Source organism: Amblyomma mixtum, chromosome 9, assembly GCF_055824585.1.
Source record: "Amblyomma mixtum isolate Tamu chromosome 9, ASM5582458v1, whole genome shotgun sequence".
NCBI lineage: Eukaryota > Metazoa > Arthropoda > Arachnida > Ixodida > Ixodidae > Amblyomma > Amblyomma mixtum.
The window spans coordinates 74,160,434-74,182,109 of NC_143020.1; the positions used below are offsets into that span (position 1 = coordinate 74,160,434).

Below are 21,676 nucleotides of genomic sequence, written 5' to 3' on the forward strand. Positions count from 1 at the left end.
TTGTTTTTTGCGCTGTACATCTCACACCATGAAGCACCAACTGGCGAAGTCGTCGAACCCATGTGAAGCATTTCTCGCAGTGAACTAAGTCAGGCACTATGGTCGCTGGCTTCGGAACCTATATGTAATTTTTTTTTGCTTGTTTGTTTCTCGCGGGACGCAATTCATAGAATTAAAAGTAAAATAACTTCAGTTCAGCTCCTCCGAACCCTGTGGACCGGGACTAAAGTGTCCCATGGTTTAGACGACCGGGACGTGAAAGTCTCGGTAGACAGACGCTGCACAATCGTGAATTAGTCGGCACAAGAGGAATTCGCCGGTTGTAAGGCGGGCCAGCAATGTGTCAGACAGCGTCTTCTCCAGACTGATAGACTTACTTCTCACGGTGCCTCGACCACTGCTGCACGAAACTAACTGAGCCGCCTGTAAAGACAGAAGCACGACGTCGGGATCTTCGCACGGCGGGGGATCGTTAGGAATGCGGTACGCAGAGGCATATTTTCGCAGTGGACGACGTGCGGGCGCCTGCAGCTTCCAGATAGAGAGAAAAAAAAAAGCCAGCGAGAAGAGGGGAGGATGTAGGGGGCGTGGCAGCAAGCACGCAAGATCGCGTTAGAGCACAAACAAAAGGGAAAGCAAACAAGATACCTTTGAGCCTTGGCGCCTCGACATGCTCCCCCAGGAGGTCGGGCACTCCTGGAATATGGCAGAATGGCTCAGACAGAAAGTCCAAGAATCACGTCGGAGAGTCAGTCTAACGAGCAATGAATTTCGGTGCCTTGGCACTGAGGATACTTCGGGCCATTATTTGGTATATCGTCTGCGACCTTAGAGAATATTTATTACAATTTTATATTCGTTCAGTATGCTCTTATTTGCTGCTGGAAGGAGTAGGAACAAGGCAGATGATCAGGTAAAAGAAATAAGAACAGTAATATATCTTCGCTGACAGCAGCTACACATGGTGAGAGATGTCATATATAGATGAGAGCTCCGAATTAATTTTCACCAACTGGTGATTAACGCTTTCACGGAAATCTCAGTACACACTGATGGTATTCGCACTGAACCTCCGCAGAAATGCTGTTGGGGCAAGGCTATGTTTGGTGCGTTCAACATGTCGTTGACATGTAGCAGTACCTTCAGTACACTTCATGCAGCTGAGCGTGTAGCCAGTGACGTCAAGAGGGAGAAATCAAGAGGGAGAAAGGGCTCTGGCAGGGCATGTAATGCGAAGGCAAGATAACCGCTGGTCCTCAAGGGTAACGGAGTGGATTCGAAGAGAAGGCAAACGTAGCAGGGGGCGGCAGAAAGTTAGGTGGGCGGATGAGATTGAGAAGTCTGCGGGGATGCGGTGGCCGCAACTGGCGAAGGACAGGGTTAATTGGAGAGACATGGGAGAGGCCTTTGCCCTGCAGTGAATGTAGTCAGGCTGATGGCGAAGATAATGAACCCCATAACAATGCTTAAGTTCTACTTTTATGTAATCTTCAAGCTTATCAGGGCTGTGGTTAGTGCCAACCCTGTATTATCGTTTTTGAGAGCACTAATCTATTTATCTTGCTTTACGTTGTTCTCCTTTTAGTGCCAATCTACATAGTCTAGTTGCCCAAACCGCGACAAACATTTGAAATGGCGCAGCACACAGCGTTGTCAGGCTTTTCTTCATGCAACTCGTGGCCCCACTGGCAACGTTTCAACGTGGTGCACTTCACTAATAACAAGACAGGTTCAATTCACAAAACGAATTGAACTAAACTTTGCTTCTTTCTTCTTTTTGATTGATTTATTACCCTCCCCACGTTTTGGGTAGCTAACGGAGCCTCACTTTGTTAATCTACGTACCTTTCTTTCCTTCTTTCTAATCATTGTAGCACTCAAATACATAAGAAAACATCTTTCCAACTAAAACGTCTTATCCATCTTTCCATCGACGACGCATCTCTCCAGATGCCGACTTGTGGTTGTTCGTAGTGGCCTTGCAACTACGTCGAAGACTCTTGCATCGAGCCTGTCAGGTTGAAGTTGGGCTGTTTTTCACCCGCTGCTACTTGTGCTTGGACACTTTTGTTCACATCTCAAACTTGTGGTACACGAACTTTCCTGTCCGGAGTGCTATGAGGGCAGCGCCGTTGATGCGTTCGTCTATCAGCTTGACAACTCCCAGCGCCGTTTTCTCGGGGCTGGAAAACAAAAAAAGAATAAATTCAGGTTGGAAAAACTTCACGCCGCAAGTGACCAAATCGATTTTTTTTTTCATTTACATTCACTTTGACGAAGAATCCCTAGCCTCGTGCCATTGGTTCTGAGACCATCCCTCTCCTTCCCTTTTACATTCCCTATTCCCTCTTCTTCCATTGCAGGACAAAGAAAAGCAACACCTTCTGGTTCACCCCGCCGTGGTGGCTCAGTGCTTATGGTGCTCGGCTGCTAACACGAAAGACGCGGGTTCGATCCCGGCCGCGGCGGCCGAATTTCGGTAGAGGCGAGATTCTAGAGGCCCGTATACTGTCCGATGTCAGTGCACGTGGTGCACGTGGTCGAAGTGCACGTGGTTGTGAGCCCCACGTGGCGAAATCGTCCGGTGTCCTTCACTACTGCGTCCCTCATAGCCTGAATCGCTTTGGGACGTTAAACCCCCGTAAACAAAAAAAGAACGCTTCTGGTTAATTTCTCTCTTTCTTTCCTCCTCTCCTTTTCTCTCTGTGACAGCCGGTCCTTTCTATGACTGCTTGAGGCCCCATAGCAGGCTAAGTGCGCCTGTGCTAGAAGCTTGAGTGGGAACTTGCATTTGAACCCTGATCACTTCTTAGTCAAGCAAACACAAAACACGAACTGGCTGACTGACAACAAATAAATCCCTAATAAATAAATACAGCCCCTGTCTGTCAAATGGAATTTATTATCTCGGCATGCGTAAAACTACGGAAATTCCGTGTCTCATCGGAGGTGCTACAAACACAGCACGCAGCACGGCGAACTTATTAGTTTTTCGACGAAGTGGTTCAGTGTTAATCGGGTCGTATTATTAACCTGAGTCACTTTCCCAGTATATTGCTTCGTAATGTCATCGCATTCCAAAACCGCGCTTTTTTGAGCCAACAGCTGTCATTTCCACGTCTAAAGTATATTGCAGAGCCGGTGCATTGAATGCTGGTGAAGTCGTAATGGTAAAAATGATTAAACTTTCATGGCTATTCGTCCACCTGAACTTTCCACTGGATTTCACCAACATGTATCTTGTCTGCATAGTCGAGAAATCAGTCTCTTTCTACAGTGTTTACAGCGCTGCTACATTTGCTAACAGACGAGCTTTACGCTGGTGATTAATAACTCTATAGCAAGCACGTTATGTAGTCTTCGCAGCTTAAACCAATTGCTGTCGGCTGCAATGCTTCCTCCGAAGATTCGAATGGCACCATCCGAAGCGTTTTCTGTGCCACTTCTACACAGGCACGGCGGCCACATCGACCGAGAGCCACAATAGTGTGTAAAGTAGTGTTAAGTAGTGCCGTATTCACAGGCGAACAATACAGTTCTGGTTTTGTTTCTCGCATCACCTGACCTCGAAAATGTTTACTGGGCATTGGACAATTACTTTTAAAGAACATAATAATCAGCACAGCCGGCGGACTCTTCCGAAACCGTAGAGAAATAATATGTTTTCAAAGAGAGGCTTATGCTAATGACAAAGATATGTAAACGTATTTATTGAGGAGGAAATCCAAACTGCTGCTTTTATGTACTGCGCAAGACCAGGACCTCATAGGTGGCAGCAACCAATTCGGAACGGGCCACATAGAAGCTTTGACCGATGGCCGTGAGTTAGGTAAGCCGCTGTTTTCGTAAGCTGAATATGGAGTTTGCATGGGAGTCAGGAAGAGATAGAAGAGCGTGAGAAATGCGCCTCTTCTTTCCTATTCCGTAGTGGGGTAAAAGAGATGGGTGGGCTGGGAGAAGGAAAAATTTTAAGAGCGGTGACGGCGCTTTCGTGAAGAAAGTTAGATGGGAGCTTGGAAAAAGCGTTGTCACCAGTCCTGGCTCGGCCTTGAATGAGTCATAAGGACCCTGTGCACTGTGCGCGTGCTCGGACGCTGAAAATCGTGCATGAGGAGAGAGTTGTAAGGAGGCTTCTGAACGAAGCGCGGCAATTACGCCTTTCACCGTTCAAAGATTATTTTGGTAACGCCATTGAAGAGTAGCATAGACGACGCGATGTACGGTTTGATGTTAAATTCTATATCTGCGCGTGTTCGGAGTTCGATGCCGGCTGATAGGGACACTTGAAGCAAATATCCTTTTAAGTCCTCAGTGTCCTGTATGATGACTCTACATTTTCTTTTACACATTATGGTTTTTACTGATCGGACAAGGTAAATGGGATAATAGGATATTTTCTACCTTGTAGTTCTCGAGGTTCTGCTTAAAAGCCTGAATCACTACAAATCATAACAATTAACCAAAAGGTCCTTGTTCCCGTTATTGTCAGGTTATTTCGAAGTTGTGAGGCTTGAAACTGAGGTTCTTCTTTAAACCTGTCGCTGTCGGGAATGTAAGTGCACTTAGCTGAGTGGTTTCTTTTTCATGCGTATTAAGCAGCTTTCAATTCAGGAAAGAGATCAAGATGAGTGCTGCCACCAACACGTACTCGAGTATGCTCTCCTTGAAGTACTGGGCCACGGCGATGGCTTCGGGACCACCGTGGACGCAGGCGTCGAGCAGTCCTTTCAGAAGCGGTGTTTCCATGGCATCGGGGCAAATGCAGTTCACGGTGACACCCGTACGCTTGAAGTGCTGCTCACTCTGCGCGGAACCAAACCATTATTATGCAACAACATATTTCGAGATTGTGAGAGCTTGCAATAAGTGTTGTATGAGTTAAAATAGCTGGTCCTTGCGGAACATATGAAAAGAAAGTTCTATATATAGTATGCAGAAAAGAAGAAAAGTTAATTCCTTCACAACAGTGGGATGCGAAAAGAAAACGCTACAAGTGGTTCAGTTCTCCAATAGCGTATCCAAAATGGTAACAGGCACGCTTCTGGACAGCCAACATACAGGCGTGGGCCCGTGAGCTAGGAGCTGTCAGATTAACAAAATCGATAAGGAAACAATACTAAGAAGCGAATACATGTGTTACGGCTGTGGGATGACATATTGCTAGGAAAAACAATGAGTGGCCCAGTAGTTATTGTTTTTTTCGCGTTTTTAGAGCGCGTCACGCATTGTTGGAAGAGAAAAATTCTCATTGTGTCCTCTGCCCAGTTTGGACGTAATTGAGGGTATTATGCGAAGCATACTACTTTAGCTACCACTTCAGCCCTTCACCGTGGTTATGCGCCTCCAAATCACGTGATACATGACGTCACACACGTGACATGATGACGTCACGACAGTAGAGAAACGGGGGCCCATCTCGCGCCGTCGCTGTGGTTGCGCGCCTCCAAATCACGTGATACATGACGTAACACCACGTGACACGATGACGTCACGACAGAGGAGAAACGGGGGCCCACCTCGCGCCGTCGCTGTGGTTGTGCGCCTCCAAATCACGTGATACATGACGCCACACCACGTGACACGATGACGTCACGACAGTGGAGAAACGGGGGCCCACCTCGCGCCGTCGCTGTGGTTGTGCGCCTCCAAATCACGTGATATATGACGTCACACCACGTGACACGATGACGTCACGACAGTGGAGAAACGGGGGCCCACCTCGCGCCGTCGCTGTGGTTGTGCGCCTCCAAATTACGCGACACGATGATGCTTCGCATTCTCCAGGCTTAACCAAGTTAAGCCTCAGCCATTTTTTTTAATATTGAATAAAAAAAAACAAGGGCTGGAGTAAAGAGGGCTAATGTTTATGGGGCAGAAATTGCTCGGGAGAATAATTCATAGCTTTTCTAAAACATGTGCACAACCTGTTTATAAACCATTCTGCTTATGTGACCCTTTGGGTAGGAGAAATTATTTTCTATTGGAGTTTCCACGATGCTTCTAGGTTTATATTTCTAAGGAAGCACTACGGGCTGCTAGCTTTGAGGCAAAGAGCTAAAAAACGAAAGTTAGAAATGCTTAAAAACCAAGAAGCAAAAATTGGCAATGGCTTAGCTCAGCTATGCCAGTTTCTACGTAGCGAGAGGTAAGGTATATTCCTGGTTGCATCTAGTTGTTTTGCTTATCGTCATGGCAGCTGCGCAACTCTAACGTCACTCGGCTCTCCTCGGTCTCAGGCGAGCGGCGTGTGATCTGCGGTCGGCGCACGGCGCAACAGCTGCGCGGCTATGACGTCACTCGGCTCCTCGCGCATGCGCAGAACTGGAGACCGACAGCCACAGCGAACCGGAGAGACCGCGGGTAAAGTAGCTCTCGCTCCAAAAAGAAAAAAAAAATTGCAGCTAAGAATTCGCTGCCAGCGTCACTCACCCCGAAAGACCTCGTGAAGCTTATCACAGCGGCTTTCGCACTGGCGTAAGATGGAACGGGAGGGCAGGACATGAAACCTATTTGAGAGAAAGAAATCAAAATGTAAATATGTTTACTCTGTATAAGTCGATACGTTGGCCCCGTCGAACATCACTTCACCCGCGTGCAGTCTCAGAAAATCTGGACCAACAATTTGTTCGCATGTCAGCTCCAGCGTGAGATAAGACGCTGAACAACCAAAATAGGGACTTTGGTTCCCGAGCACAACTGTCCATAAAGCGAGTCGTCTATAATAACGAAGTGGGAGTAAATTGAAAGGATAAATTATTTATAAAAAAACCTGTAATGATTTGTGAATAAGGAAGGCTTCTGTTTATTGGGGTGGGCAGTGAAGCGAACATTAGACATTATCCTTTAAATTAATGTAGTGCAGTTAGAAGCTCCTAGTCTGTACGAGACGCGTCATGGTCTCACCGAGTGATGGCGTGTCTTATGGTGTCTGTTCACATCATCTGAACCGCTAGCTCGTATATGTGTCCGGTCACTTAACAACAGTTGAAATCGTCTTTCAACATCTCAGAGGTTGCTGAGAGGCTCCTTTCCCAGACATTTACGAAATACGGTGAAAGAGAAGGGGCATCTACTGCGCACCTGAGACAGAGTAATGCATCAAACCTCGAATAGCACCCCCCCCCCCCCCCAATAAAAAAAGCCGCCTTAGGCATTTGCACTTTCGCGCTGTCTTCCGCTGGTTCCTAGATTCCTGTGTACTGTGCGATGTCAGTGCACGTTAAATAACCCCAGGTGGACGAAATCTCCGGACCTCTCCACTACGGCGTCCCTCATAGCCTCAGTCGCTTTGGGACGTTAAACCCCCATAAACCAAACCAAAGCTCTGTGTTAAAAAACACTGTAAACAAACCAACTGTTGGACAGTCGAGCTTTTGTTCTGACCATTGTACATATGAATCAGCAGATACATGGGCGCCAATGGTTTCTCTGCGTTTCCACCCAGAGTAGGGTAGCCATTCGAAACATTCTTCTGGTTAACCTGCCTCCCTTTCTCTACCACTTTTCACTCTCTCTCACCCGGTCCATTGTCTAGACAGTGAGTTTACATATACCAGGTTCTGTAAGTAACAACTGGCAAGAGGTAGAGCCACACAGACCCACAAACCAGGTGGTCATGGGCACCATGTCCCAATACCATGGAGTACTGTTTAACTTCATTTTTTATTTACTGGTAAGCACTGCTCTGGCACTGTATACGCAAGGGTAATCTTTGGTAGCTTGCCTGTGATAGAGGCGACGTTGACGATGTGTCCCCCCTTCCAGCCACAGCTCTTGTCCATGAATTTCATGCCGAGTAATGTGCCTTGGTACACAGCCATCTACTGGTAGAGAACAGGGAAAGAAATTGGACGGAACAAAGAGTCGCCGCAGTGGACGTGACTGTCATACGAGAACTATACGCACCGCGTCGACCGCGAACACTTTCTTCCAGTCCGGCAGTTCTGGGACACCGGCGCTGTTCACGACGATGTCGAGCCTGCCGAACTTGTTTATTGTATCGATGAAGACCTCTGACGAGGGAAAGACAAATTGCAAGAGATCAACAAGGTTAAGGAAGTAGAACGGGTAATAATCTGCACTAAATTTGCTCCCTTTGCCGACCGTAAGTTCACCTTATTTTTAGGGTAAAAATCTACCCTAGGACTAGCAGAGTACATTGTACACAGATAAGGGTGAAGGCTAGAAAACAAGCCAACTCCCATCTGGATTGATTCGTGTTCAGAGTGTAGTAGCAGCAAAGTAACCTCACCTCAAATTAAAATGAAGGCACGATTGATTTCCGCGATGATGTTTTCATTGAAGCGAGTGGAGAAACAGGCAGGGCGAGAGCACGAAGCATAGTTTCGAACCGGCAGTCAAACTCTCATCACAGCCGATTGCCAAAACGCTTCGCTGTGGGTATATGTCATCACCTTAATCATTATTCTGTATAGCTTGGAGCTACGTGCCGTCAGCAAATGAAGTGATATACCAGCTCGTTTTAATTTTGATATCTGCCACTGGTCCCCGCATCATCCAGACTTTTAATGTTTTATCTTTATAAATCACCCACCAAAGCTTCTTTAGTTCAAGTCAAAATACGGGTCATCGCACAAATGAGGTAGGCATAAAACGTGGTCCACTGTATTCGGAAAAACTAAGGTGAAAATTGCTGCTTTTATGTAAGGGCCAAAGCACATCAAGTACAAGAAAAAAAAATACAGGCCTTACACGACTGAAAAGGCCCGTCACTTCCATGACCTTTAAGCATGACAGCTGGCATTGAAACCCGTTTCACATTATGTAAACGCCGCTTGAATTTTTTCGCTATTTCAGTTCTTTTATATAAGCGGTGTAAACGCTCCGTGCTACCCAGCGCCACGTACTACGGCATTTACAACCGACGTGCAAAGTGACCAAAGACTTACGTTCAAAGACCTCGTCGTTAGTCACGTCACATTCGAAGAAGGCCGCGTTGTTTTCCCCATACTTCTGGCGCAACTGCTTCTCAATGTCTTGGCCGGTTTTCTTGTCATAATCGGCAATGGCGACCTGGGTTGGCGAATGCACCTCGCTGAAACATGGCACGAAGCAGCGAAACAGTGCCTCACCATTCCTATTGAAAGTGAGCCATTTCTGGACTGTAGTTTATCAGAGGAACTGCTCAGATGGCTGTGTTCTTGAATAATCTTTGAGAAGTGCCAAAGAAAAGATGAGGATAGACTGAAAATTGCGTGTGTTGAACAATTACAGCGTTGTGGTGAAAGATAGGACAGTTTTATATCAAGCAAGTAGGCGTCAAGCAGCTCACACCTCGACGCGCTTAGCTAAATTAAGGCCGGTCTTGAAGGGAATGCTCACGATGCCAGAGTGTTTCTTTTTGGTTATTTTGTAAACGATTATCGTTCTGCCTACTCCGCGGCGGCGTTTGAATGGGTGTGTTTCAAAACAAACGCCATGAAATGCATGCAGGAACGGCGGCTAGCCGACTGCCCAGAGCCAAGGCCTTGGAAGGTCGCGTTCTGGAAGCAGAGCGGAGCCCACACACGTACTCCTCACTTCTGGAGAGGGACATAAAATATTCCGTACCACAGCGCACTGCGTGACACGGAGCAGATGTCCCAGAGTCGGCCACAGAATGGTGGAATCAGGGCTATGGTGAATAAATATACAGCTGTGTCCGACTGCGCGTTCGCCTTCCTTTCTGTTGTAGTGGGTGTTGTGTCTGGTGCGGTAACTACACGTATAGCTGAGCGTGAACAGCTTAGTAGAAAGCACGCTCGTGGCTGCCCACGTGCAATTAGTTAGTTCGATCTTCAATATATGCCTCCTCTTGGTCGTTACAAGCTCGTGTCCGATTGGCGAAAGGAAAGGTCAAGTAAAAGATATGAAAACTTGTTTTTGCGGCCATTTTTTCTCTCCTTTCCCTTATAAAAATGGTCTATAGACTTTCTATAGACTTTTTATAGACTCTATAGACATCCTATAGACTTTTACTTTTGTCTATAGACAGTCTATAGAAAATCTATAGACTAAAGTCTATAGCTGTCTCAATTTCCTTTTGTCCATAGACTATCTATAGACTCTCTATAGACTAAAGTCTATAGCAGCCTCAATTTCCTTTAGTCTATAGACGGTCTATAGATTCTCTATAGACTTAAGTCTATAACTACCTCAATTTCCTTTTGTCTATAGACGGTCTATAGACTATCTATAGACTAAGGTCTATAGCTGTCTCAATTTCCTTTCGTCTATAGACGGTCTATAGACTCCCTATAGACTAAGGTCTATAGCTGTCTCAATTTCCTTTCGTCTATAGACGGTCTATAGACTCCCTATAGACTTAGGTCTATAACTACCTCAATTTCCTTTCGTCTATAGACAGTCTATAGGCTCGCTATAGCCTAAGGTCTATAGCTGCCTCAATTTCCTTTTGTCTATAGACTCTCTATAGACTAAAGTCTATAATTGCTTCAATTTCCTTTTGTCTATAGACGGTCTATAGACTCGATATAGACTAAGGTCTATAGCTGTCACAATCTCCTTTTGTCTATAGACGGTCTATAGACTCTCTATAGACTACGGTCTATAGCTGCTTCAATTTCCTTTCGTCTATAGTCGGTCTATAGACTCTCTATAGACTACAGTCTACAAATACCTCAATTTCCTTTCGTCTATGCACTGTACGCTAGAGATAGTCTGCTGTCTATAGACCAGTCTATAACAATCCTAATTTTATCTAACAATGTTCGATACACTGACTTTCGACTAAGTATAGAACAATGCCAATTTATTTTTGCACTGCATGCTGCGGGGACCTGCATCTGGTGACCGCAACTATGTCGGGAGTCCTCCACCTCCTTCGCAATTACGGAAATTAAAAAAGTAATGCGTGAGGACATTACAACACCCACCTGTATATTTTCAGGAGCCTTGACAAGCTCCTTTTCGTTATATCGTGACGTATATTGTCAATACAGTTAAATATTTAATGCTAACAAGTAAGCCGCGGAAAGGCAGCCGTTCTTGAAGTAAAGGCGCCGCAAACTGTACTACATCGAATGAATACGCTGTCCCTTAAAGGAATCGCTCGACACAGTTCCATTCCATCTTTCGATCGTTACTGTCCAACGCGCTGAAATCAGACACATTTCCTCAACGCTTCTACATTTCTCTTTAAAACGTCCTGAAAATAAAGGGGGAAAGATGGGTGTGAGAATTCAAGGAAGCGCCCATCGCTTAGAAACACCTCAGAATAGTCTCGAAGAGCCTGGTCCTCTGTGCGATTAACATCTCCCATTTATACCTTTGCAGTTTGTATTCACGTGAATAAGTTCACCGACGCAACAATCAGAAAGCCAGTATTTTTTCGTTCCTACCCTTGCACCTGTTGCTTCGGAGCCGATGACACGCTGATGTCGAGCATATCAGTTTTCTAAACACGAACACACGCAAAAAAGACGTTATGCTATGCAACATTATAATTATTATTTGAGAATTGTACCACATACTATTCGGTGGGAGATGCGGCGCGTATACAGTCAAGCAGTTAGATTTCGGTTCTCTTTTCACGAAAACAATAATGTTTTTAGAGGGTATGCGAAGAATTCACGCTTATAAACCAGTTACCTTCTGTGGTCTTGGATATCAGATCAAGCTCCACACGGAAAGAGTGCGAGCGATAAAGATACGACCGTGAAATGGGTTTCTGTTTGACGTTTCACCGTTTTACCACGAGACGGCGGAAAATCATTCGGGCTGCAAACAACCCTGTGCGTGGCTGCATCGGTGGAGTCGGCGTTTTTTTCGCGGATTACGTTTTCTTCAAAATCCAGCTGCATCGTCCGCTTACGGTAAGTCTATACGTTTATATTTTATTCATTTGGTCTCCTAAACCACTCTAAGCAGAGCTGTGTGTGCAGAACAGATTATGTGCGCAGTGACAAACGTCCTATCTTCGTTTCTAAGGCGGAAGCCATCGGGTTCTCGACTAATGCCGCTTATCTCTGTGCCGCTGTCTTTACTAACGCGCGGAAAGGCAGTCTGTGCGATGCCCTTGATGATAAGCCGCTCCTCGCCAGCTGTCTACTAGAGTTTTCGTGTTTCAAGGTAGACGCGCGGCCAGAAATGTCGTTTAGCCTGTGAATGACGGCCGAAATGGAACTGTGCGGTAGTTAGCGCCGTGTGAGCTCAATTTACTTTGCACCTCCGAAAACGTACTTACATACACTCTCGTTCTGTGGTGGATTACATTTATTTTCTAATCTTTGTGTTATCGCTTGTCTGGACCTTGGAGTGCTGTTCTTTTTGAGGTGTGCATTTCCTTCCTACGTATATGGACGCTCACTCGGTGCGCGTCGTGGGCGCTGACGTTTCAGCAAAGGTGTCTTGTAACGCTACAGACTGGAGCGCGAGACGTTTGTCAAAGTTGTAGTTAAGCAGCGCTGAAGGAATTCTTTTAGTGTGATGGTATAAAATTCATTGCCCGCGCGATTGGCCGGCGTGCTCAAACACCGCGAAGAACCCACGAGCTCCATCCCGTCTCCCCGTCGTTGCACACGTACGGATTCCTCCATGTCTGTCATCAGAGCCGTTGGCCGCCCCCGCTCGCCTGCGGGCACTTCATTTTGAAAGCTGGGTAAAGGTCGGCTCGACAAGAGGTGGCTTGCATTTCTTTCCGAGTGGTTCGTTCATGAATCCCGCTCACGCGTGCACAGATTTCTCTAATACCATTTGCGCGAGAGGCAAAGTATGTGTTTCTGATTTCAGACTGCTAACTTACGAAAGCGCCGATGTAATTCGCCGCTTATTTGCGCCTAAAATTAAATTAAGCTCTCGTGTTACTATAGCTGCACCTCTTGAAAGCGTTAATTGCTTCATTTAAATACTTCGTACTTTGAGCGCGTTCAATGCTTTCGTTGATTTTTCTAGCAGCGTTGGGTTAGGCTACCTCCATGCAAGAAACACACCTCTTTACGGCGCTGTTGGGGCTGCACTTGAAGGAAAAACTAAGTGAATTTCAGACGGTATTTTGTCGTGACAGTAATTTGCTGTCTCAACCTCGCGACTGCTTTTTAAATGGCGCAGCTGCAGCCTCTGTGTGCTGTATGGCTTTTCTGAATAATGAGCGCGGCATGGAAGCGCTGCAACCCGCTTGTTTCTAAGAGCGCGCGCAGATGTACGAGTATGCTGTTCCATCTTTGTGCTTCAAGTTATAGGCGCAAATCTGTGGTGAACTGGTCGCTTCTGCCTGCCGGTTTTGTATAGCTTGTGCCCGTTTGAGTATCGACTTACGTACACCCGGCCAAATCTTTAACTGGCTCTGGTGTTGCATCGATAAATGAACCTTGTAAAAAAGGTGCCTTTTGGCTACACTGCTGGCATATTCATGTTGTAATTTGACACGTGAGATGGCATTTCATAGTTTCTTTTTGTTAATATAACGTTTGAGTGGAGTACTTGCGTGTTTCGATCAAAGTTATCAGAAATATTCATCGTCTGCTGCTACGAACAGCCGAAACGAGCGGAATACGCACCAATTGGTCTGGTGGCGCATTTGCACTTACTCTAGGTAAACGACTTGTCCGCCATGAAAGGAGTGGTAGTTAACCCAGAGGATGAGGCCATATGGACCAGATTCATTGCTGCGTCTGCCGCTTGTTTCAGCTGTTGTAGTGGCAGACGAATATTTCTGATAACGTTGATCTAAACACGCAAGTGCTGCACTCAAACAATATATGAACAAAAAGGAACCACGAAATGACATTTCACTCGTCAAATTACAGCATGAATATGCCAGCAGTGTAGCTAAAAGGCACCTTTTTTACAAGGTGCATTTAGCGATGCAACACCAGAGCCAGTTAAAAATTTGGCCGGGTATACCAGGCTTCACGCAGGGTATTTTGAAGCGCTTCTTCTATAGCGGTTATAAGAATAAATGCTGCAATATTCTTCTTTTTGGATCCCTGTGTAAGGTGCGCTGAATCTGTATTTTATTGAGGTGGCATTCTTAACACCTCCTTGCGAGTCAATGCAGATATGTGGCACAATTGTTCAATGTCTTCTGTTACAAATAATGTAAAAGGATTGCCACACAGAAATCAGTATCAGTACTGGATTCAGAGTAGAGTGCTCCAGGGATTACGGGTCTTTGTTACAATGTTTTATGAAGACACTTATAATCTGTCGTGTATTTACTGAAATGATTGCGCCGGCGTGATAGCTCAGTGGCTATCATGTTCGTCTGGCGACCTGAAAGATGCAGGTTCGATTCCGGCCTATGCGGTCGCATTTTAATAGAGGCAAAATGCTAAAGGCTTGTGTACTCTGCAGAGTTGGCCGAAATTATTCCGCAGCCTTTCACTTCAGCGTCTTGTAGCCTGTGTCGCCTTGGGTCTTTGAACCCCATAAAACCAAACCAAAAGATCAAGATTGCCTTTCTAGAATGGCATAGCCAGGATATGCCTTTCATTGTAAAGCACATGTGTAGAGATGGTATGGGAATTTTTTTTTCAGTTCCTCTGTTATTTTTTTCCTTTGTGCTGTACAGGTGAACATGCCCGGATGATTGACTGCAGACAACAGGCCGCAAGAATGCTTCTGAGGAAACTAGCGGGACTGTTACTTTCAACATTTATGTTATTGTGCATTCTTATGGTCCATGTATTGCATATTCCCGGCCTGGATAGCTTGGAAATAAAACTAAATTTGTAAGTATATTGATTGTGTCATTTGTGAACTCTGGTGACTTTTTTTCAGTGGTTGTAGACTGTCTATAGGCAGTTTATAGATAATGGTCTACTAATAGTTTAGTAGACAGAGGTCTATAGACTGTCTATAGACAAAGGTCTATAGCACTGCCAGGCCACACACCTATGGAATGTCTATAGACAGTCTATAGACATGTCTACTGGACCAGTAGACTTTTGTCTGTAGACTGTCTATAGACAGTAATCTACAGGAAGTCCATGGCCATAAGTCTATAGGTCGTCTATAGTCCGTCTATAGACAAGTGTCTATAGACGGTCTATAGACAACTCTATAGGAAATGTATGACCATAAGTCTATAGATCGTCTATAGACTGTCTATAGACATGTGTCTATAGACTTCCTATAGACCTATAGACTTTCAGTAGACATTTGTCTATAGACTGTCTATAGACAAAAGTCTACTAAAAGTGTATGGCCATAAATCTATAGACTGTCTATAGACCAGTCTAAAGGATTTGTCTATAGACAGTCTATAGACTTCATAGACTAAAGTCTATAGACAGTCTATGGACTTTCTATAGAAATTTTTATAAGGGTTCTTGCTGTCGCTCCCCTCTATACTTCTCCTCACTATCCTCTCTCTTTCCCTTTCATTTCCGCCTGCTGCAGCTCGGGTGCTTAAGATATTAGATAGCAATTGCCGCAGACGGCAACACTCTTTTGCTTCACTTTTTTAATTTTTTATTTTTAAAATAAACCACTACCATCCCCACCACCATTTTTGTGGAGACTCAGGGAAGCTTAAGTAGACTCGGAGAGACTTAGGAAAGTGTGAGAGAGAAACTTCACTTGGGTGAACTTGACACAGAGTACATGGTGTCCGAAGACTTAGAGAAGTCCGCTCCTGCAACGTGTTGCCGGGCATCTAACCGCCTTGGGAATTCCTTAGGAACGTCGATACAAACATTTGCGATCACCGATCGTCATCATTCATTAAAAATTACAACCTGCCTTAGCTTTCCAAGCCAGGACGTACGTATTACTAATGCAAAACCATGCCTCATAGTAAACAAATATATATAAAACCCAACAAACACAAAACCTCCTCAAAATCTCCCAAAAATGACCCATCGGGACATCTGGAATCTCCCCAGGAGGTGCTCATTTTTTCCGAACACATCTAAAAAACGTCCCCACAACTAGCAATGTCCAAAAAGTTGTGCGTCCCATGAAAAGCCCCAAAAGGTTAATGCTCGATTTCTCGGCTCTGGTTCAATAAAATTATTCCTCATTTTTTGTGCAGCCTGCAGGCATCCAAGCGCACATATGTGCCAAATTTCAGGTGCATACTTACGTTACAGGTGGTGTAATCCACCTTTCCACTCGTCTGAATGCGTGCTGGCTCGGCCGTTCTGCACTTATCCGTTTACGTGAAATGTCCTAGCATTTTGCACACAAAGGAAATATGAACTCAAAAAGTCACCCGATTTGGCTCATATAAGAGCAAATAGCAGCGCCATACAGAAGTAATTTCAGTTTACTAGGTGTGCTCTTAGCACGAATTGCACCCTGTCGTCCATGCCGGCGACCGCACCATACACCACCACAATCAAAATGCATTCATGTTTCAGTCAAAGAAAAACAATACAGACCGAATTGAAAGTCCGTGCCGAAAAACTTACGTTCAACGGCGCAAATCTGAATGAATACAAACAGCAGACGCAAACGTATGCACCATTTAATACACAGTGTACATAACACTACGGCGCCATGCATATGATGGCCACTTTTTTCTCCAGCCCTGAGAAATCTGCAATATGAAGCAAGTAAAACAGAATACAGGCTGAAAGTTTATGCACCTTAAACGAGCATTCTAAGGGCTTCAAAAGCAGATATGCACATGCAAAAGCTAACGTATGTAAAGAGCAACTTCGGTGACAAAAGAAAAGACGAGATGGGCGTACGCTACAGACACGCAGTTTCAGGTCACGGATTTTCTTCAAGTTGAAACCCCCCTCACGCTTAGAGACTCGGAGCAAGCTTCAGCGACGTGTTATCAAAACAGAAAAAAAAAATATTAGTTCTACTAGGCGAAAATAAAAAAAAATGCGAAAAGGACCTGCAGTATGCTTAAATAAATAAATTAAATAAATAATTAAAATAAACCAACATACCTTGACGACGTTGCCTACGGAAACCCAGGGATGAAATACAAGGCTGCAACAGCTGAAACCATAAATTAAACGCAGGCTTCTGTCCTGCGCCTTCTCACAGCACAGCGAGCGCTCAAACTACGCGTTACACCCTCGTAACGATCCTGGGAGTTTTATTTTCTTGCGACTAAGTGTGGGGATAAGACTGCTTGGAGCCAGGCGGGAAGGTGAACGTGCTCAGGTACGTGCGATGGCGCGCTGCATCCATGGTGCGGCAGACCGCGCATGCGGCACAGTCCAGCGTGGGACTCGAGATCAAGGCACGATTAATCCAGTGGGAGAGAGTCAATATAACCACGCGAACACTGCACGAACTATACCGCTGCGGCAGGATGGCTGCGCGGTGGCGAAGTTGGTAGAGCAGGCTAATCCATGGGCACTCGCAGAAAGAGAGTGGTGGGTCTCGGAAGGTCCTTCCCGCCTCAGACCGTAGTAGACGGCCACGCTGCCACCACCAACGTGCTGCAGTCGTCGGAGGCGCTGAGGAATGCAAGGTGCGTGCGAGGAGTCACCTATTGCCACGAACTCCGCTGCCACGAACGCCGCCTCGAACAGCGGCATCAGTAGGGCCGTGGAGCTGCGCAAAGGACTTGCGATGCGCAGCCGCGGCATCAGTTCCAAAAGGAATGGTGTGGGCACGCCGAGGTGCGCGGGAAAACTTCCGTGAATCCGTAGCTACGAAGTCCACGACAGTTGGCGCAGTGACGAGAGCAAGAACTGCCGCGCGCTGGGGCTTGTGCTCGAACATCTGGGGCAGCGCGAATAAGCGTGCGCAAAATGGCGTCCGTCCAGCGAGGAAGCCGGGCGAGCGACGGGAGGCCATTACCGCACTTCTGCTAGACAGCGGCGCAGCGAGGAGTACCGATAGTCGGAGACGCCTGGAGGGACCACCACACAATTTTGAAGTTGGGCGCAAGCTGGGAAAACGCTAGAAGACGGGAAAGATGTTGACCGCCGCTGCCGGCGGCGCGATGAAAATGCAGACCGCCGCCGCCTGCCTCCAGCATGGAGCCGACGGCCCACGTGCGAGAAACGCATGCACCGAGAGAGATGCGGGGTTAACCGCTTCCTTCGGCTGTTCGAATGAAACTGCCGTTTCATCTCTCAAAACGACGAGTGCAAGAGCAAAACCTTCTCTCCCCGCAGCTTGTGGCGCGAAGGAGAGAGAAAAGAGAGCGCGAGCAGTCGATTTTTATTTCTTGTTGAAAATCATTGGTCCCAAAACGTTATGCCCAGATACATTTCTGGGACGAAAATGCATTAACTCGTTTTTGTTGCTGCTTAACACTCCAGAAAAAACGTTTCTAGACCTTTAGTGGGAGCACTGCCTTTTTGCTTGTGTTTCTATGTCGTGCCTCTATGGTCTGGAAACGTTTGATAAACGTTGTACTGGGACTGGGACATTCCATCCTTTTTTGGAGTTTCTGAGGAGGTTTTGTGTTTGTTGGGAAGGTTGGCCAGAAAAGGACGCTCGGTGTACTATGATCCATCACGTGGCTTGACGCGTGGTGTGATATAACTTAAATAATTGGAAGGTTTTTCTAGCGCTTGAGACGTACTGAGTTCTAACGATCCGAACTCTATAGTAGGGACATAACACCGCGAATAAAATATCTAAGGCCCACGTGATAAGAAAAAAGTGTCTGTCTCCGAAAAGTAAACCATATCTTAACAATAAAAACGATGGATACTTTTTAGTGGCATATTGACTAATCGGGCTTACGAAACGAAGGGTTGATGACTAAGCAACCTACGAAAGCAAACAGCTAGTCAATTCCCCTGTTTTGTTGTTTTGAGGCATCACTTCTTTTGCTTGCTTAAACGTGTCCTGTAATTTCTGTTTATTCCTGCGTTTTAAGTCTTCTTTTATCTCTTTTCGTTGCAGTGATGCTTGGGCACGGTCGCAGGTGTGCTTGCACAGCTGTATAAAGGTTGTGCTGCAATTGCATCGGCGGCCGTGGTGATGTTTTCAGCTTTTTTTAAAACTTTTTTTGTCTAATACAGCTACGACCTTTACCTATTTTCGCATGACCTCTCATCTCACTGCCCTGAATGTTACTCGCGTTTTACTTCTGCTGTCCGAATTCCATATCAGATTCACTTACATGAAAGCAATCTCTTACCAGCTACATTTTGCCCACTTCTCTTTCTGCAATACCTACCATTATACGAGAGGAAACGACAGGAAAATTGATGACGAGAACGAATTTTTGCGTCACGAGTTGGCAGCCGCACTGTAATTGTAGCTTCGCTCTCACGTTATTTGGGATTCCATACGGCACCCTCATGTCGTGTGACGCCCGAAACGGAGAGGGCCCTGAGTGGAAGGTGCCTCAGTAGGCGCTTCTAAGAAATGGCACCCCCCCCCCCCTTCCCCCGCTTTCACTGTTCTTTGGTCCCTTTTCGTATCGTGGTATAGCGTTCTTTTTTCTGAGCGAGGAATCAATACCGGTTAAACCTGTAAGTTTAGTGATTTGTTCTTTTTTCGTTACTTCCCTGCTAACGTGACGCAGTAAGTGCTAAAGAACTGTAAGACAAAGTAGAGCTTTCAACAGTGTTTTGCTATCAATTTCAAACACATTATATTGCAACTTTTCAAGTCGCTCCCTAGTCATTAACGAATCTATGCAGAACATATATCAAAGCGTGTTCAAAGGCCGTGCGAATAGGTGTCCCTGCTTCTCACCTTAGCTCCCCGGTCGAGCAGATGCTTGGCCACGGCTCTGCCGAAGTGGCCGCTGCCGCCTGTGACGAGAGCAACCGAACCAGATATCTCCATGGATGGTCGTCAGCTTCCACGCACGTCGCAGCCGCGGCGTGTGTCGCTTTCCACATTTTATAGACCGGGATAGTTTCCTCCTTTCATTCACACAAGGGGAGCGCTGTGATGCGCGCCATGCATCGCGCCATCTGGCGGCAACGGGCTCGACTGGAGGTCGTGCGGGTAGAACGAACATTGGGGTTGATGTTCTGTTTCCCCCGCTAGTCTTAGCTCACGAGCTTTCGCGTCATGTGTCACGTGTTGCGCTTCGTAGTACCAGACTTTACAGAAGTCATAAACCTGCACCGTTCTTTGTTCGCCTAGAATTTCAACTGGAGCTGCATTGCAGGTTGCTGCAGGTAAGCATGACCTACTGAAGCATGTGTATGAATTTGGGGTTCTGACGTCCCACAGCGACTCATGCTATGAGGGACGCCGTAGTGAAAGGCTCCGGATAATTTAGACCACATGTGGTTCTTTAACATGCACTGACATCACATAGTGCAAGATGTACAGCACTTCGACTCCGCCGAAATGCGAACACCGTGACCGGTATCGAACCCGCGTCTTTTAGGACAGGAGCCAAGCACCACAACCACTGAGCCGCGGCGGCGGCTGAAGCACATATATGTATCTGCCGAGGAATCGCTTGTTTCCGCTGCTCATGTGACCTGGGATATCTTACGGGCACGTGTCCATCCTTTAACTGCTTCTAACCATTTTATTTATGGGCACGTAGGAGATTTATTACCCCACCTCGTTCTTTTCATGATATTCCGAAAAATATTCGGCTCGTAAAGCTGCTGGAGACTGCAAAACGCCAGTTTATGAGGATGCATCTTTTGTCGCCGGAAATTCATGTGCCCTGCTGCTGGTCAGAACCCCGATCTTTCTGCTTACCTGCTTAAGGGCATACAGAGTACCACAGTATTCAGGGGCCACTGGTTTTAAGAATTGCCCCTGCCATTAACATGAACATCTCCTCGGCAAATGTCTGGTTGTGTTAGGTTTTCACTACGGTCTTTGCATGAACCATAGGAAAATGATCTTAATATTGAGAAGTTTTACATCGAATCTCTCACGACGGCACGAAACAAACGTAGTTGTTCCAGCAGTAAGCCGAGCAGAGAATTTGTAATTGAATTAACCTGCTCTCATGAAGCATAAGTCCTATTGGCTGAACAGAACTGGTTAAGTGAGCCGGCACGAAAAGATGCAATCCGATACTTCGTCGCAGCGCTCTGACGTGTTGCGAGAAGGCAGTTATTTTTAGATCAAAAGTCAGGTGCAAGAACAGACAGGCACAGCGCGGGCAAGAAAGAAGGCTTTCGCAAGGCTGCTGTCCTGCAGTTAACAAAAGGGATTCCGGCTGCGCCAAATGAACCCTTAACTCACATGTCACGGCTGTTTGTAAGTTAACAGAGACATGTTTCCAGCAATCCTGCGTGAGTACCACAAAAAAAGAAAAACAAAATATCATTCGCTATCTCCTTCGGAATGTGCGCTACGGGACGAGAAAGAGGCATTTTATTTATTTGTGGCCATAAATCTTGACGATTCCTGTGTGTCATTAAAGTGGGGTGAGCCTTCGTAGGGAGTAATAATAGAATGTTCTGTAGGAACGATGTAGATGAAATGTTATGTACGAAAGGTATAACCAAGGGGAGAATAATGAAACTTCGCTTAAATATTAAGGCGGAAGCCTTTAATGTCTCATCGTTGTAAGCAGCAGTTGTCGACAGAAAATGTCACGCTTTTCAATTGGTGGAAACGCTCGTGACGTCACAGTGCGCGAATTTCAAACGGGGCCAATTGCACTTTGGCTAGTAACCATACAACCAATTGAAGGGATCCTATAGTGATGCTCCAAGTAAGTGGGACTGAGCTTAGTGAATTGCTTAATTACCCAATTAGCCTAGTTAGCTTTACTAGTCAGGCCATATAAACAAATAAAAGCGATTAAGAAATTGGTTGAGCTCAGGAATCGAACCGCGGTCTTCGGCGTGAGAGA

At 46.0% G+C, this 21,676-nt stretch overlaps 1 protein-coding gene and 1 long non-coding RNA gene across 2 annotated transcripts; one reads left to right on the plus strand and one right to left on the minus strand.

Moving 5' to 3' along the window:
* Window positions 1-1,628: 1,628 nt before the first annotated feature.
* Window positions 1,629-19,683, minus strand: LOC149329745 (15-hydroxyprostaglandin dehydrogenase [NAD(+)]-like). Its single transcript, XM_089559605.1, has 7 exons — window positions 19,591-19,683; window positions 8,910-9,033; window positions 7,906-8,012; window positions 7,724-7,820; window positions 6,430-6,506; window positions 4,649-4,803; window positions 1,629-2,183 (listed from the first exon to the last, which is right to left on the minus strand). Exons 1-7 carry the CDS (start codon window positions 19,681-19,683, stop codon window positions 2,072-2,074), a joined length of 765 nt encoding a protein of 254 aa, XP_089415731.1. The 3' UTR covers window positions 1,629-2,071.
* On the plus strand, window positions 11,589-14,697 carry LOC149329746 (uncharacterized). The gene is made up of 2 exons (XR_016285461.1): window positions 11,589-11,834; window positions 14,531-14,697. It is a non-coding gene; the product is annotated as an uncharacterized LOC149329746 (long non-coding RNA).
* Window positions 19,684-21,676: the final 1,993 nt, after the last annotated feature.